This window comes from Galeopterus variegatus, unplaced genomic scaffold (genome assembly GCF_000696425.1).
Source record: "Galeopterus variegatus unplaced genomic scaffold, G_variegatus-3.0.2 Scaffold1046, whole genome shotgun sequence".
Lineage (NCBI taxonomy): Eukaryota > Metazoa > Chordata > Mammalia > Dermoptera > Cynocephalidae > Galeopterus > Galeopterus variegatus.
The window spans coordinates 445,178-459,958 of NW_007727157.1; the positions used below are offsets into that span (position 1 = coordinate 445,178).

The following is a 14,781-nucleotide window of genomic DNA, read 5'->3' on the forward strand; positions in this document are numbered from 1 at the left end:
ATTGCCTGGCCCTTCTCTAAGCAGAGTGTGAAAAGAACAGCCATTTCCATTTCCAAGAAGAGCCATTTATGTCTCTTACCTGATGCTGGCAGTGTATCTGTTTAGAGTTCTGCCCTCCGAGGCAGAGTGGACCAAAGCTGAAAGAATGATGCCTTCTCCCTCCTCCGCGCCAGGCTCTGCGTGATGTCTCTCTCAACACTGAGTAATCGCACTGTCGCCCCCAACACTCACATTATTCACTTCTGCAGATCAGCATCATTCACCATGGCAACCAGCAGACATCTCTACGCACGATACTTTCAGGGATCAGTGTGGAAAGGTTTTTGCCCAGTGGCAGTAGCTCTCATTCCTTTAGCCAAAAAAAAAAAAAAAAAGGCAAATAATCCCCCTCAAACTGATCCCCAGGATGGTACTAATCCTTGTGACATTCCTACATTTTCTCTTATTGTCTAGTTATCATTTTCTTGCTCCATCTAGATTCTCTTTGGGCAATGGTTTCAAATGCAAAGATGCCCTTCTCAGTTATTCCACAACTAAAACAGTAATATTCATCCTCGTTTCCTCCCATACCCACTACTCCATCCCCAACTCCTACCCCACCTCTATGTCTATGCTTTCTTTATTTTTGTCTTCTGTGGCATTACCTAGTTATATGGCACTGATCAAGAACCTTTTATTATCTGACCCTCAGTTTTATCATCTGTAAAACTATGGGTTTGGGCTGGATCAGGATGGCAGATAGAAGACATGTGTACTACCCTGCCCAGTCCTGAACCCGTGTCAAACTTGTGAAGCTACCATGGCACTTGTACTAGGTCCAATAGTGTACCCCTAAAATACATGTCCACCCAGAAACTCAGAATGTGATCTTATTTAGACGGAGTCTTTGTAGATGTAATTAGTTAAGTGTCTCAAGATGAAATCATTCTGAATTTAGGATGAACCCTAAATCCAGTGTCTGGTATCTTTATAAGAGAAAGGAAAGGGATATTTACACACAGACACAAAGGGAAGAGGCCATGTGAAGACAGGCGGAGATTGGAGGGATGCTGCCATAAACCAGGGAACACCAGAAGCCACCAGAAGCTGGAAGAGGCATGGAAGGATTCTCTCCTAGAGCCTTTGGCAGGAGGATGGCCCTGCTGACACCTTGATTTTTCAGGCTTTTGGTGTTCAGAATTGAAGGAGAATAAATTTCTGGGTTTTTTTTTTTTTGTGACTGGTAAGGGGATCGCAACCCTTGGCTTGGGGTCGCCCGCACCGCGCTCAGCCAGTGAGCGCCCCGGCCATCCCCATATAGGATCCGAACCCGTGGCGGGAGCGCCACTGCATGCCCAAGCGCCACACTCTCCCGAGTGCGCCACAGGGCAGGCCCAAATTTCTGTCATTTTAAGCTACCCAGTTTGTGGTAATATGTGACAGCAGCCCTGGGAATCTAGTATAGCACTTCTTCCAACTGGGCTCAGCAACAGCCTCAGAGTTCTTCTCAACACAAGCAGCCCAAGAAACTGCTTACCAATCAATCAATTAGAGATGACACCAGAAATGGAAACTGTTTACTGTTCCTGGATTGGGTGATCACAGTGTTCTTTTCCTGACTGCTTCCTTGCCTTTTTCTATTGTCCACAAAGGTGTATCTGCCCTGAGATTCCATCCCTTCCCATTCCCCTCAGCCTTATGAGAATACATTGCCTCCATTCTGTTGAGATCACAGAGCCTGTCTGAAATAGAGGATGGAAAGTAGCTCAGATAGATTTAGTCCTGCATAATTTTACACAGTTATGTATTTGTAAAAGTCAGCTTTTTTCTTCTTGGTTCTTGGTTAAAGTATCCAAGTGAACCTATGAAGGTCTTTTGATTCATGTCAGCGATCATCAGAAAGTTAGGAAGAGCTGCCTGGGGCATCACAGACCCTTCCCCTGGCCAAGGGTCTATGGGAGGCATGGAGTCTCAGAACGTCTGTCCAGTGTTCCTTGATCAGACAGCTCTGTGGCTTTTCTGTGGCATCTGGCCTTCCCAGGGGCCTGTCTTAAATCTGCCATAATGCATACAGCATGTCTCTTCCCAAGTGCTAATGGTGACTCCCTGCAGAGCATAAAAGCATCCTCTCCTCAGAAAGGCCAAAGCAGTAGTTTGCAGGTGCCTTTTGAAAAGGTTATTTTGAGGGGAATAAAAATATCAGAGTTAAGGGGCCAGAGGAGGGATAAGATGGAACTTAAGCCTTTTATCACAGAAAGTGGGATTTTATTTTTAATGCTCCTGGATGACATTTTTAACTGTGAACTTTTTTGTGTGGAATTAAGACACTCACCAAATGTAAGGCCTGGAAACGCTCGTTTCACAGTCCCAAAAGAAGACATGGCATTCCTTAAGCCGCTTGATTGGTTGGTGGCAGAGCTGGAAGTGGAAATTAGGTCCCTGCTCCAAGTCCAGGGCTCATCTTGCTTCCCTGGGCTGTCACCAGTTGCCAGCAGTACCCAGAGAAGCCAGTGAAGCCCTTAATGAATGAGACAAATTATCTGGGACACCTGCCCTAGGAGATAGCATTCTGCCAAGCTCGCTCTTTCTCATCATCAGGGACAATGCTTCCATGGTCTGTCCAAGTTGTAGCCTCTTCAGTTATCAGGCTAGGTAGTCCCCACTTATTTACACCAGTAGCAAATTACTGCCAGAGGAAATCACCCAAGAGCAGGGTCTCTGCTCCCTTGCTGAATGTGGCAGTGAAGGGATAGCGTGAGGGCATGCCTCAATCCCAGAGCTGGATCAGCACAGGGAGAGTGAGCGGCTCGGAGAGCAGGCCCTGGAATCCCCAGGCTGGTTCAAATCCTGGCTGTGTGGCCATGGACAAATTGCCTCACTTTCCTGTGCCTTGGTTTACTACTTATCTGTAGAATGGGAATTTCAATAATACCTGCCTTAATGTGTTATTATAACAGTGAGATGAACCTATGTCTGTAAAGCGCTGGGCTTAGAGGAGTGGTAGCTGTTCTTAATAAGTAGAAAAGGTCAGTAGATCAGAGCCATTTCCTGAGTTGGTCACAGCTTCATCAAGTAACTCTAATGAATACAGTTTACACCCTGCATTTACTTCCTTGTTTTGTTTTGTTTTGTTTTGTTTTGTTCTTAAGTCAGCTTTATTATTATTTTTTTAAATGTATATGCTCAGTGAACATAAAGAATATAGAAAAGCTGAAAGATGACAGTGAAACTTATACAACTCAGAAATAACCACTGGGAACATTTCGGTGCACTTCGTATGTGTTTTCTCATTTTACCTACATGACAGCTCTTTGAGAGAAGTCTTATCACCATTGTACAAAGGGAGAAACTGAAGCTTGGGGGCTAACTAACTTGACCACTATCACAAAGCTGGGTTACGGCAGAGCGTGGTTCAAGCCTAGGTCTGCTGGCCACTAGAGCCTGAGCTGCTGGCCAGCCTCTTTGATGCACTGCTGTTCTGCTGTGCTGTTCTGTAACCTGTGGTTCTTCAGTTCACAATAGCTCTTTGCCTTATCATTAGCTTCTTTTGAGAGGTAGAGACAGGACTTCAATGTATAGTGGACTCCAGAATGATGCGAACAGGCAAAGAACTAAAAGACCTCACAGAGAACATCCAACTACCTGAATGTAGCCACGAGAGGCAGGGAAATCATCAGGGCATTAGGAGAAATACACAGTCAGTAAGTGTTTCCTCTTCTGAACATCCCCTGCTCTAACTACACCTGCCTAAGAGCTCTGTCGCTTAGGGGTGATGTTAAATGTTTTTTTAAAAAAAACTTAAACTGGTCCAGTAATCATAATTAATATGTGAATCAAAACTTTTAAAATGTATTATCTAAATAAAATAAATTATATCGAGTCTATCATAAAACTTCCTTCCAAAGAATATAGATTATGGTACAAATCATTTGTTAAGTTATTCCAATAAGTTCCCAATAATTTTTTGGCCTTTAGAGATTGTTGGTATGATCTTTTGTTCAGTGTGGTCATCAGTAGCTGTGTGATGTCCCTGTCTGAGCCAGGACTTGACCTCAGGGAAACTCATCATGCTCTTGCAGTGCCTTCCCCAGTAAGTCATAGTCTTTCAGACCCAGAAACCAGTGCTTTGCTGCAGCAGGCTGGGTACATCTCAACTGGGTACGTACCTGGATGCCAGCTTCCTAGTTAGGCTGACCAGGGGATTCTTCCTTGCCCCAGTGACAACACTTCCAGCAGCACCACCACCCGCTTCACTGCCTCCAGCCCACCCTTGCATCTACCTGGTACCACTCCCAGGCTCCACAGCATTGTTTACCCACCAGTCCAGAAGGCTTTTGTTATTTTGGCAACTGGTGCATATGGCAGAATATCCTCTTGTACTTTACCTCAGGCAAGTCATTTCATTTGACTCGAGCTTCAGATTCTTCCTCTGCTAAATGGGTATAATTTGCACTGCCTTACCCAGTGTAAGACTGATAATGGCCCCCAAAGATATGAGGTCCTGATTTTGGAACCTGTAAATGTAACATTCTTTGGGAAAAGGTTTCTGCAGGTGTGATTAAGTGAAGGATGAGAAGATGATCCCGGATTATCAGAGTGGTCCCTAAATGCTATCACAAGTGTCCTTAGAAAAACAGAGGAAGGTTACACATGTGAGAAGACAAGGCAGTGTGAAGACTCAGCAGAGAGACTTGGAGACTGGAGTGATGTGGCTGTAAGCCAGGGAGTGCTGCAGCCACCAGAAGGTGGAAGAGGCAAGGAACAGATACTCCCCTGTTGCCCCTGGAGGGAGCATGGCCTTGCTGATACCTTGACTTTGGTCCGGTGAAACTGACTTTGCATTTGTGGCTTCCGGAAGTATGAGAGGATAAGTTTCTGTTTTAAGCAACCAGGTGCACAGTAATTTGTTACAGCAGCCACAGAAAACGGCCTGCAGGGCAGGAATTAATATATGAAGGAATTAATGTCTGAAAACATTCACAGCGAAGCATTATATAACCTGTGTGCGATAAAGAAAAGTGATGACATTGGTTTCCTACAAAAATTTATCACCTCTAAGTATTATCTTGTTGATATATCTCAGAACCAGAAGGTTCGGTTCCTTTTCTCCCTCTTGCTTTTCCAAGCACTTTATTCATGGCTTAAAAAAGAAAGGAGTGTCCTTTCTTGAGATCTCTACAGCAACTCCCTTGAATCTTTGAGCCTCTGAGTTGAGAAGGCCAAGAAGGAAGATGTTGGAGACCCAGCCCAAACAGCTCACCAAATGTCAGGAAGGGACAGACAGACACCCAAGCTGTAGCAGTGGATTTGAACCTGTAACTGAGGATTGACTGGTCCTTCAAGCCATCTCACCCTGTGACCTTCCCGACAAGGACAGTCTTGTGATTTTATTCGTTTACCCATCTTCATTTACCTACAGCGATTTTTAGAGAGCTGTGTTTGTGGGCTGATGGCATTCATTAGAGAAATTGTAATGAAAACAGGAAATTAGAAACAGTTTTTAATTCCTTGTGGGATTTCTGAAAACAGCAGTTGTGATTCCAGAGAGCAGAGATGCAAATTGCATACACATTTAGTTTGCCAAATAAATAAGCCTCATTGTTTAGAGTGGCTGGCTGTGTTTACCATCTGGTAAGAGACAGGGGCCTTAAAAATTCATGTATAACACTTAAAAATGGTTAAAATGGTAAATTTTATGTATATTTTGCCACAATTTTTTTTAGAGTCAATTTAAGGTAATATTACAGTTCCCAGGATCTGCCAGATCAAACTCGCCATATTTTCTCTCTTCTTAAAATACTGTTTTGCTCTTTTACAAAGTGCAGATCTGTGTCACATAGTAATAACATGGCTCTAATTCCTGAATCAGGAGCATTGGTTTCTTGAAATATAAAGTTATCTAATTTGTGTAGCATGAATTTAAACAAGCTTGATTTTAAGTGTGTGCCATCCTAAACAGGTAGGATATGTAATTAGGTTCTAAATAAGCCTGTTGGTTGTAGCTTGAGTCAATTAGCAAGACTGGTTCAGGGTTAAGAGATGTGTAGCAATTTTCCATGTCTCAAGTCCTGTTGCATTCCTGTTTTTCTTTGCCAAACCTCAGAAAATGCCCAGGCTCCCCTATTCCCACATTTTCTCAATAGGGCCCAGCCTCCTATTGAGCCAGCAGGTCAGATGGGTGCCCTTTGGGGGTGTGTGTGCATGTGCTTTTCAGCATGCCTGTGCATTTCCTCTTGCATGCGCGTGGTGTATTTTTGGGCATGGGGGGTGGAGGAAGCTTGTTCACATAGACAGAAGATTTGAATTCTGCTCATTTCATACTGGTCCTTCCTGCATGAAATGTAGCTTGAGCCGTCAATTGAGGCCTACACTTCTGGTCTAGACCAGAATTCGAAATGGACGTAGGAACGTCAACCAGAGGCCTACTGAGTGCACTGAGCGGGTCTGTGCAGGGGATTTGTAAAACCCTTGTGTGGTAAAACAATTCCAAAAGTATTTTCCTCCTCTCCCTAGAACTGGGAAGGCCTGCCAAATAGTTTTCCATGTATCTGAACATATATTTATTTGTGCCTGTCAGGAAGTACTAAGGGAAACTTGGTTCTAGAAGCTCCTTGAGTGAGGGTAAAGGTTTAGGAGACTTCTCAGAGGAGTGAGCATCGAGGAAGAATGCACTGGAGCTTGAACCTCTGAAGGGAACATTACAGCACCTCTACGTCAACCTCCAGTCCTAGGCAGGTTCCCTTATAACAGCCCTAGATGGTGTTTCTCAACCTCTGCTCAAATACTTGCAGTAGTGAGGGACTCTACCCTGCACGGTCTGTTGTCAGACAGCTCCCACTTTTATAATGTTCTGAATATCGAGTAAAGTCTGCATTTTTGGTGCATCCCATCAACTGGTCCCTGCTCTGACCCCTTGTGGGATACACTGTGTTGTATAAAATTGTAACCCACATATGCACTCCCTTCTCCACATTCAAAAATCATAGCTGTATCCAAAGCTGCTGGGGGAAATTTGACCAGCAAGCTGTATTTTCTTAGTCTTTACTTACCAAGTTATCAAACAAAGTCATATTAATGGCTGATATTTTAATGAGTGCTTCCAGCGTGCCAAGCACCATGCTGACTGCTTTGTACGAGGGTGCTTCAAAAAGTATATGATAAGATTCACATGATCTTTCAAGTCTATTTTTCCATGAACTTTTTGAACAAACTGTTGGATTTCATATTATGTTTACTTAGGGGGAACCAAGTCTTGGAGGGTTTAAGTAATTTGCCCAAGAGCATCTAGCTGGTAAATTTATGGACCTGCGATTTATATTCAGGTGTGCTCATCCCAGAGCCCATCCTCCAGACTCAGACAAAGCAAAAAAAGAAGTCAGAGAACCAGACAGAAAAAAAAAAATAATAAGCAGTTTATTGCTTTTTGTCTCCTTCAGGGGTATCCATTTGAAAGCTCCCTGCTACTCTAAAATTCCTTTTATAGGATATTTGAAAAGGGGACAAACAAAAATGTTCTGAGAGCTTTACTAGGTTCTGAGGAGAGGTCCAGAGTCCTCAGTGTGGTTGGAGAAGGAGAAAGCTGTCGGGCGATCCACAAGCTTGATGAGATGTCCCCATAGCTGTGGGCACAGCCAGGTCATTGTCCCCTAGTGTCTTTGCAGGCTTGAGCTACAGCCCTCTTAAAGAGAAAATTCAAAAAATGGTCTTGTTTTTTACTCTTTGAAAATAAATATTCGGAAGTAAATTAGGCTATTGGGGCTTTTAACTTTACTTTTATGTTGAGGTATAATCATATACAGTAAAATGCACTGTCTTTGTCATTTCGGGCTGCCGTAACAGGAATCCTATAGACTGGATAACTTAAACTACAAACATTTATTTCTCACAGTTCTAGAAGTCAGAAAAGTCCCAGATCAAGGTGTCAACAGATACAGTGTCTGGTGAGGGCTTGCTTCCTGGTTTCCAGATGGCCGTCTTCTCGTTGTGACCTCACATGGCAGAGAGAAGAATGAGCTCTCCTGTCTCTTATGAGGGCAGCAATCCCATTCACGAGGGCTTCAGCCTCATGACCTAATTGCCTCCCAAAGGCCCCGCCTCCTAATACCATCTCATTGGAGATTAGGATTTCAATGTATGATTTTGAGGAGGACACAAACATTCGGTCCATACATGCACAGATCATGAGCATACATACAGTTTCATGAGTTTTGATAAATGTATACACCTGTGTAGTCAACAACCCAATCAAGATGTAGAGCTTTTCCATCACCCTAGAAAGTTCTCTTATGCCCCTGTTCAAGCGGTCTCTCCCCCCATGCCCCCAGAGGTAAGCCATGGCTTGTTTGGTGTTTGCTATATACTCCTCACCTCTGAAAAGGGAAGCAGAAGAACACAGACTGGGACTTTGATTACAGGGCCAGAACTAAGTGGCACTCACTAAGAGTAAGCGCCTCCTAGTATTTTTGTGTCCTACGTGCCTTACTCACCTCAACCTAGTCCCAGCCCTGTTTGATAGGGTGGCCTGTTATGGAGGCACCAAAATAGATTTGCTCCACACATGGAAAATTACATGGCCTGGCCCCACAGTTGGCTTAATAAGTCTCAACAATCCATATGCTTCCAGGACTTGCTGAACATTGACTCCTGTAAACATCATGTTTTTAAGTGAGTTATACGAGTATTTCCTTCCCTAGATAAGCCATTCCTGGCCCATACATTTAGAAATGACATAAAATATGTCCTCCTCTGGGTTCAGGCAGAGTTTGCCATGACAGCTGCTCAGCGTTGAGTACAGAATGCTGCTCTTTCTCACACTCCACACCTCCCAGTGTGTAGGCATGAGCTCACCACACAAGCTGTTACTCAACCTAGTGAATGAGTGGATGTTCTAATTCTTCGTGAATCATTGTTATTAGCAAGTACTCTAATTGTGTTCTTCGTGTATCTCTGTTCATTAGAAGGTAGTACAATTGTGATGCTAGTTTTATAAAGTTTAGAATAATTTCTATACAGTAAAACATACCTTACTCAAAACCTAGACTGAACATAATTAAATCTTCTCTCGGTGGGTCCAAAGGGATTTGAGAATCTTGCAGTCCTCCAAAAACATCATTCTGGTTCCTATTTAAAATTTGTATAGAATTTCTAGTTAGCCAGCTAATAGAGAATTTCAGCAAATAGGATATCAAATGCAGTCTTGCCATATTTGTATGTTCCGTGTGCCGGATTTTTACAATTCCAGGTGGGAAAACTACTTAGAACTAAGTTTCGAAGTGAAACCTTATCTAATAAACTTGAGTATGGTTTATATAAGACGTTAACTTCCAAAGTATACCATTAAAGATGGAGCCCGGGCGTTGGAGTCAACCACACCTGGTTCAGATCAGTGATCAGCTATCTACAAATTATGTGACCCTGAGTAAGCGACTTACCACCCTTTGCCTCAGTTCCTTTTTCTGTGAAATGGGGCTAAGAATGGATGTATCCCATATGTTTGTTGTGGGCTTAAATGAGAGTGTACACGGAGGGCTTCACAGAGCCTGGCAAGTGGTGCTTCTTAAGTGGCAGCATTTCAAAAACAGTGTTAGAGTCAATGGCAGTATTTAAAGTCTCACCAACCGACTGAGACCAGTTTAGGGCTCTATCGCCTGGTCATATATTCTTGGACCGAAAGGAATCTTAAAGAGATCCCTCTCATTCAGTTAGGGTGTCTCGCGGGGTCCACGGGATGATGGTAATAGTCACCAGGGCTCTGGGCCCCCAACCAGCACCAAACCAGAGCAGCTCCACTTTGCCTATTCCACATATGAGCTTCTGTGACCTCCTTCTTTTGGATTACTGCTCTAACTGTTATGAAACATTGATGTAATCCAGCCCATCAGTTGCTAGAGTAAAAAACTGAGGCTCAAAAAGCCTAAGGGACTTTCCCGTGGACTCTGCAGAGGTTTCCTGACTCCCAGGCCTGTTGGTTCCCAGGACCCCACCGTGTCACAGATGGAAACAACTGGCAAAGACGATGACGAATCTGCTACTGAGTTTTCATGTGGCTCTTCTAGCCAATCCCTAGTACCAGAAATGCCTCTAGAGAAGGAAAACCAGCCATTCTGTCCCTGCTCCATGGCTCAATTTTAAAAGTCCTGGCTTGTGGTGGCAGGAGTCCCTGTAAAAGGGACATTTGCCCAGAAGCACTTTCTTCTCTTCCACTTGGGAACAGCTGCTTCATCTAGTGACCTTTGCTCCATCCTGTGGTCACTCACCACAGCTCTCCCCATAGCCAGACACATTCATTGAGTCCACAGTAAAAGGGCATTGATGACGCCAGGTTTCCATCCCTTCTATCAGCAAAACATCTCCAGCATCCATTCAGTGCTCAGCCACTTACTTTTCCACAACCTGTTTTCCAGCCTCTCAACATTGCCTACAGCCACATCTACAGCTCCTACAGGAACTTTGTGGGGCCCCCTCATTTCAAGACCATCTGCAGACTCCTGGGTTACCAGGGCATTGCTGTGGTCATGGAGGAACTGCTGAAGATCGTCAAGAGCTTGGTAAGGAAAGGCCCCAGTGTGGCCTGGGATATGCCCAGGTAGGATTGATGAGAACAAGATTTGTTTTCACTTTTTACAGGCACTCCAGCTCTGCCTGTACATCACCTGGGGAGTCCTCTGCCCTTATCCTGTGGTTGTTCTTACTTGTCATCCTGTTACATTTCTGCACATTTTGACCTGTGGCTTTGCCTCCCTTTTTCTGATCCTGAACTCAGCAATCCCCTGATTTTGACCTTCAGGGCCTGCTAATGACTGTTCACCCTCCCCAGCCGTGTGCTACATTATCTAGTGTGAACACGGCAAATCCATGGCACATGTGCTGCTATTTCCCACTCCCATGCCAGACGTCTGTAATCAATCATCATGCTTCTTCCCCTTGGGATTTCTTGCTAAACACTGCTACCAATACTGCACTGGCTTCAAGAGAATTCTGTATCCCTTCACCACCATTTTCTGTCTGCCCCAAGTAGGGTCATCTGAACCTTCGTTTAACTCCCTACAACAACAGCTGAAGTAAGGCCAAAATATTTAAATAGATTTTCCTGAAAATTTGAGATGAGAAAAAAAAGAAAGAAAGTAATATATAACCAGATCAGGAATAGCAAACAGGATTCACCTGCTAACCCCAATTATTTGGCAGCAGCTATGTGGAGCCATGAGTTATTAAGAATTGTGAAGCTAAATCCAGAGTAAAACAGGAAAGTGAGGTAATTAAAGATGTCTTCCTTAGACAAAGGAGGGGTGAATATGCCCTGGATTTTCCATTCTTATGTTAGGTAATGTGTTTCAACTTCCACAGTTTCCTGGCCCCATTTCATTCAGCTCTTAGTCTGGATCTCATGTAAGCATCCTACTCCCAGGGAGGAACCTGAACCTAGAAACGTGCCTTCCTTGAAGTCTGTAATCCCAAGAGAGTCATGAGAGATCTCCCTTTACCGTATTATAAAGTTCCATTTTCCTTTATGAAGGATGATGGGCTGCCCCCCACTTTTAGATGCAAACTTACTCCTTCCTCTCAGGGAGCAATGCCTCACCTCCAGACCTCAACAGAACCTCCGTGTCCCATGCCCAGCATTCAGCCCAGAGAGGCACACGCGGCAAAAGTGGGGGATCGTCTCACTCCTCTACTCTTCTTTTGTCAGCTCCAAGGAACCATCCTCCAGTACGTGAAAACACTGATAGAGGTGATGCCCAAGATCTGCCGCCTGCCCCGGCACGAGTACGGTTCCCCAGGTAGGTGGCAGGAAAATAATCTGAGCCCATCTCAGGTGGAGGGGGCTCTGGCCAGTCACCTTGGAGCAGTTGCTTCTCGAACATGTCCTTGTGCTGGAGAGCAGCGGCTCTGCATCCCATCCCTGCCTCTAGCTAGATAGCCTTGAAGCCTTTTCAGTCCCTCTGAGCAATGGGTGGAGGTAAACGGTGCCTGATGGGCCTGCTTCACAGGACTGTTAGGAAGCTGGAAGGGGACAGCCAGTGTGAGTGTTTGAGTCATGGATAGCAAGGTCTTCATGAGCTCAGTGCCTCTGGGAGACCTTCCTCCATCTGCCCATTTGGAGGAGGCTAGTGCCCTGGGAGGCGGTGCCAAATAACATGTCTATGGTGACTCAGGAAACAGGAATTTTTGCTGCTCGAGCTCTGGCGAGAAATAATTCTTTCCTTCCCCAAGAGTTAATGGACTGAATACAGGCACTGGGGGATGGGGAAAGGTGGAGACCATGAGTTCAGTGCAGGTGTTCAATCCCAGCTGCCCCACTTACTGGCTGTGTGACTATGGGCATGCTGCTTGCCGTCTCTGCACCTCATCTGAAAACAGGACTAATAGTGCCTAGTTCCTGCATGTTATGGGTGTTAAATGAGATATTGCAGATGAAGTGCTTAGCACGATATGTAATACCTGTAATTAAATGTTAATTTCTGTCATTATTAGGAATTTAGGCTACTTTTTGGAGGGACTGGGAAAAGTCCAGAGCTGCTTCATTGGTGCGTGTTGTGGTTTGGTTTTGTTCCCAGAAAGATTTGAGCCAGCTTCCTGAGCTTGTTCTAGTACTGAGCCCTGAAAGAAACCTCCCCTGCGTACTCTTGGATAGAGAGAGGGACTCATGGTTTGGCGTGTTGCCCTCCCAGAGTCAGGCCTAGGGTTGTGGCTCAGTCCATGTTCCACAAACCCACTGAGCAGCGTTGGCTTCCTTCTGATGCCCCCTTCATCTCCCAGGGATCCTGGAATTCTTCCACCACCAGCTGAAGGACATCATTGAGTATGCAGAGCTCAAAACAGACGTGTTCCAGAGCCTGAGAGAAGTGGGCAACGCCATCCTGTTCTGCCTCCTCATAGAGCAAGCTCTGGTGAGTCCTTAGCCCAAGGGAGTTGGGGTGTCTGGGAGGGACCCCCACACTGCACCCTGCCCAGGAAGCCCTGCAGCATCGATCTGTGCTCTTCAGTGCAGGCTCACAAGTGCATTTCCATTCCATTTCCAGACAGCTCTGACCATTACAACAAGTAGAGGAACACTGGCCTTGGAGTCAGATGAACCTGGATCCCAGTCCTAGCTCCACCATTTATTAGCTATACTCAGACCTTAGTGCAATCGTCTAAGTTTTTCACTCACTCATTAAACAAATAATTATGTCTTGGCTACCATAGGCCAGCACTGTGCTAGGGATGTAGCAATAGCCAATCTCTGCCTCATGTCCTGTATACATATTTACACAGAAACAATGTGTTTACAGTCACAGCAAGAACTATGAGGGACGAGTGCAGGGTCCAGGGGGAACAAAACAGAGAATGTGATATAGTCTTACAGTTGAGGGAGGACTTCCTGGAGGAGGTGGCCTGGAGACTGAGCAGGAATCTGCCTGGTGAAGCTGTTCCAGGCAGAGGGAAGAGCACGTAGTGTTGTCTTCATTTTTTGTGATGGGAGACAATGATTTTACGCTGTAGGGTAAAGGCTGAGAAGAGGTAACATATGTAACGTGCATGCAGTAAGAACTAAATAATTGGTAGTAATTATCATAATGAGGAAAAGCATACCACCCCGTACGTCCACCTCTCTGGACCTCACAGAATCAGCTCACTCTTCTTCCCNAAAAGCATACCACCCCGTACGTCCACCTCTCTGGACCTCACAGAATCAGCTCACTCTTCTTCCCACATGACCGTTTGTCTCTATTCGCCAGCCCTCGTGGCTTATTCACGGAGGCTGTGGTTGCCAGTTTTTTCTCTGACATGTTCCAGTTTGTCTCTGTTCTCCATGTGGGGTGCCCCTGGTGGGCTTAGTCCCACAGGTGTGGCGATGATAACTGCTACGGCCTGGAGCTATGGAAGGAAATGGAGAAGGATGTCGCTGTAGGGTGCATAGCTCTCAGGACACAGCAGGAGTCCCTTTCAGCATTCATTCATCCACTCATGCAGCAAAAGGGTATCGAGAGCCTGCTCCGTGCCAGGTGCAGTGCTAGGTCATGGATAAATGGCCATGAATAAAAGAGACAGAGTCAGTATTCACATTTTTATTGTGGAGCAGGAGGCAAGTGAAGACGTGCACAACCAGAGTGTGATTGCAGATGGTGCTTCGTGTGTGAAGTAGCAGACAGGGTGATGGAACCGATGGAAAGCAGTGGTGTCGGGCAGGGGTGTGCTGTTCTTGGACAGGACAGAGTTTGATGTCTTTAAGGAACAGAAAGGCCCCCAGAGTGAGCTGGAGTGAAAGGGCAAAGGGGACAAAGGTAGGCACTGAGGTGGGACAGGCAGCAGGTCCCCAGGGCCTTGTCCAGTGCGCCGTGCAGGGGCCATGGGAGGCTTGTGAGCAGCAGCATGAGGGGACCTGACAGACTCTTTTCAAAGGCCCTGCTGGCTGTGGGGAGAAGAACCAGCTGGAAAGTGGGTGAAGGGCAAGGATGTCTACAGTCCGGGGACCGTGTTGGAGGCCATGGAGAATAGAGGGGATGGAAAGGAGGAAGTAGGAAGGAGACAGAACAAAGGTAGGAAGATAACTAGAAGGACGTAATGACAGAGCTTCAGAATGACAGCCAGAAAGGACTCTTCTCCTGTTGTCTGTGTGACCCAGGCTGAGCCAGTTCATTCCCTTCCTGGGTGTCTTGTCTCTAAATCCAGCGACTGGACCAGCTGCTCTGTCAGACCTTCACCTACCTGCCTGAGAGGCTCCAAGATGGAGATTGCTGTCATTCCTCTAGATGACAACTACCTCTGTGACCCTTGTAAATGGACTCTGCAGACAGCTAATTGTTCTTCTCTATGCTA

General features: G+C 45.5%; 2 protein-coding genes across 2 annotated transcripts in view; one reads left to right on the forward strand and one right to left on the reverse strand.

Moving 5' to 3' along the window:
* The window catches only part of FNDC9 (fibronectin type III domain containing 9), a 3,584-nt gene extending 3,325 nt beyond the window's left edge, over window positions 1-259 (reverse strand). Inside the window, exon 1 of the mRNA XM_008574427.1 lies at window positions 80-259. The gene's annotated coding sequence lies outside the window, so the exon portion shown is untranslated. The remainder of the gene's footprint in view (window positions 1-79) is intronic.
* CYFIP2 (cytoplasmic FMR1 interacting protein 2) overlaps window positions 1-12,869 on the forward strand; it is a gene marked incomplete at its 3' end in the record, with an annotated part of 81,385 nt that extends 68,516 nt beyond the window's left edge. Inside the window, exons 24-26 of the mRNA XM_008574430.1 lie at window positions 10,383-10,526; window positions 11,669-11,759; window positions 12,739-12,869. Of these exons, the coding sequence (XP_008572652.1) occupies window positions 10,383-10,526; window positions 11,669-11,759; window positions 12,739-12,869 (366 nt within the window). The remainder of the gene's footprint in view (window positions 1-10,382; window positions 10,527-11,668; window positions 11,760-12,738) is intronic.
* Window positions 12,870-14,781: the final 1,912 nt, after the last annotated feature.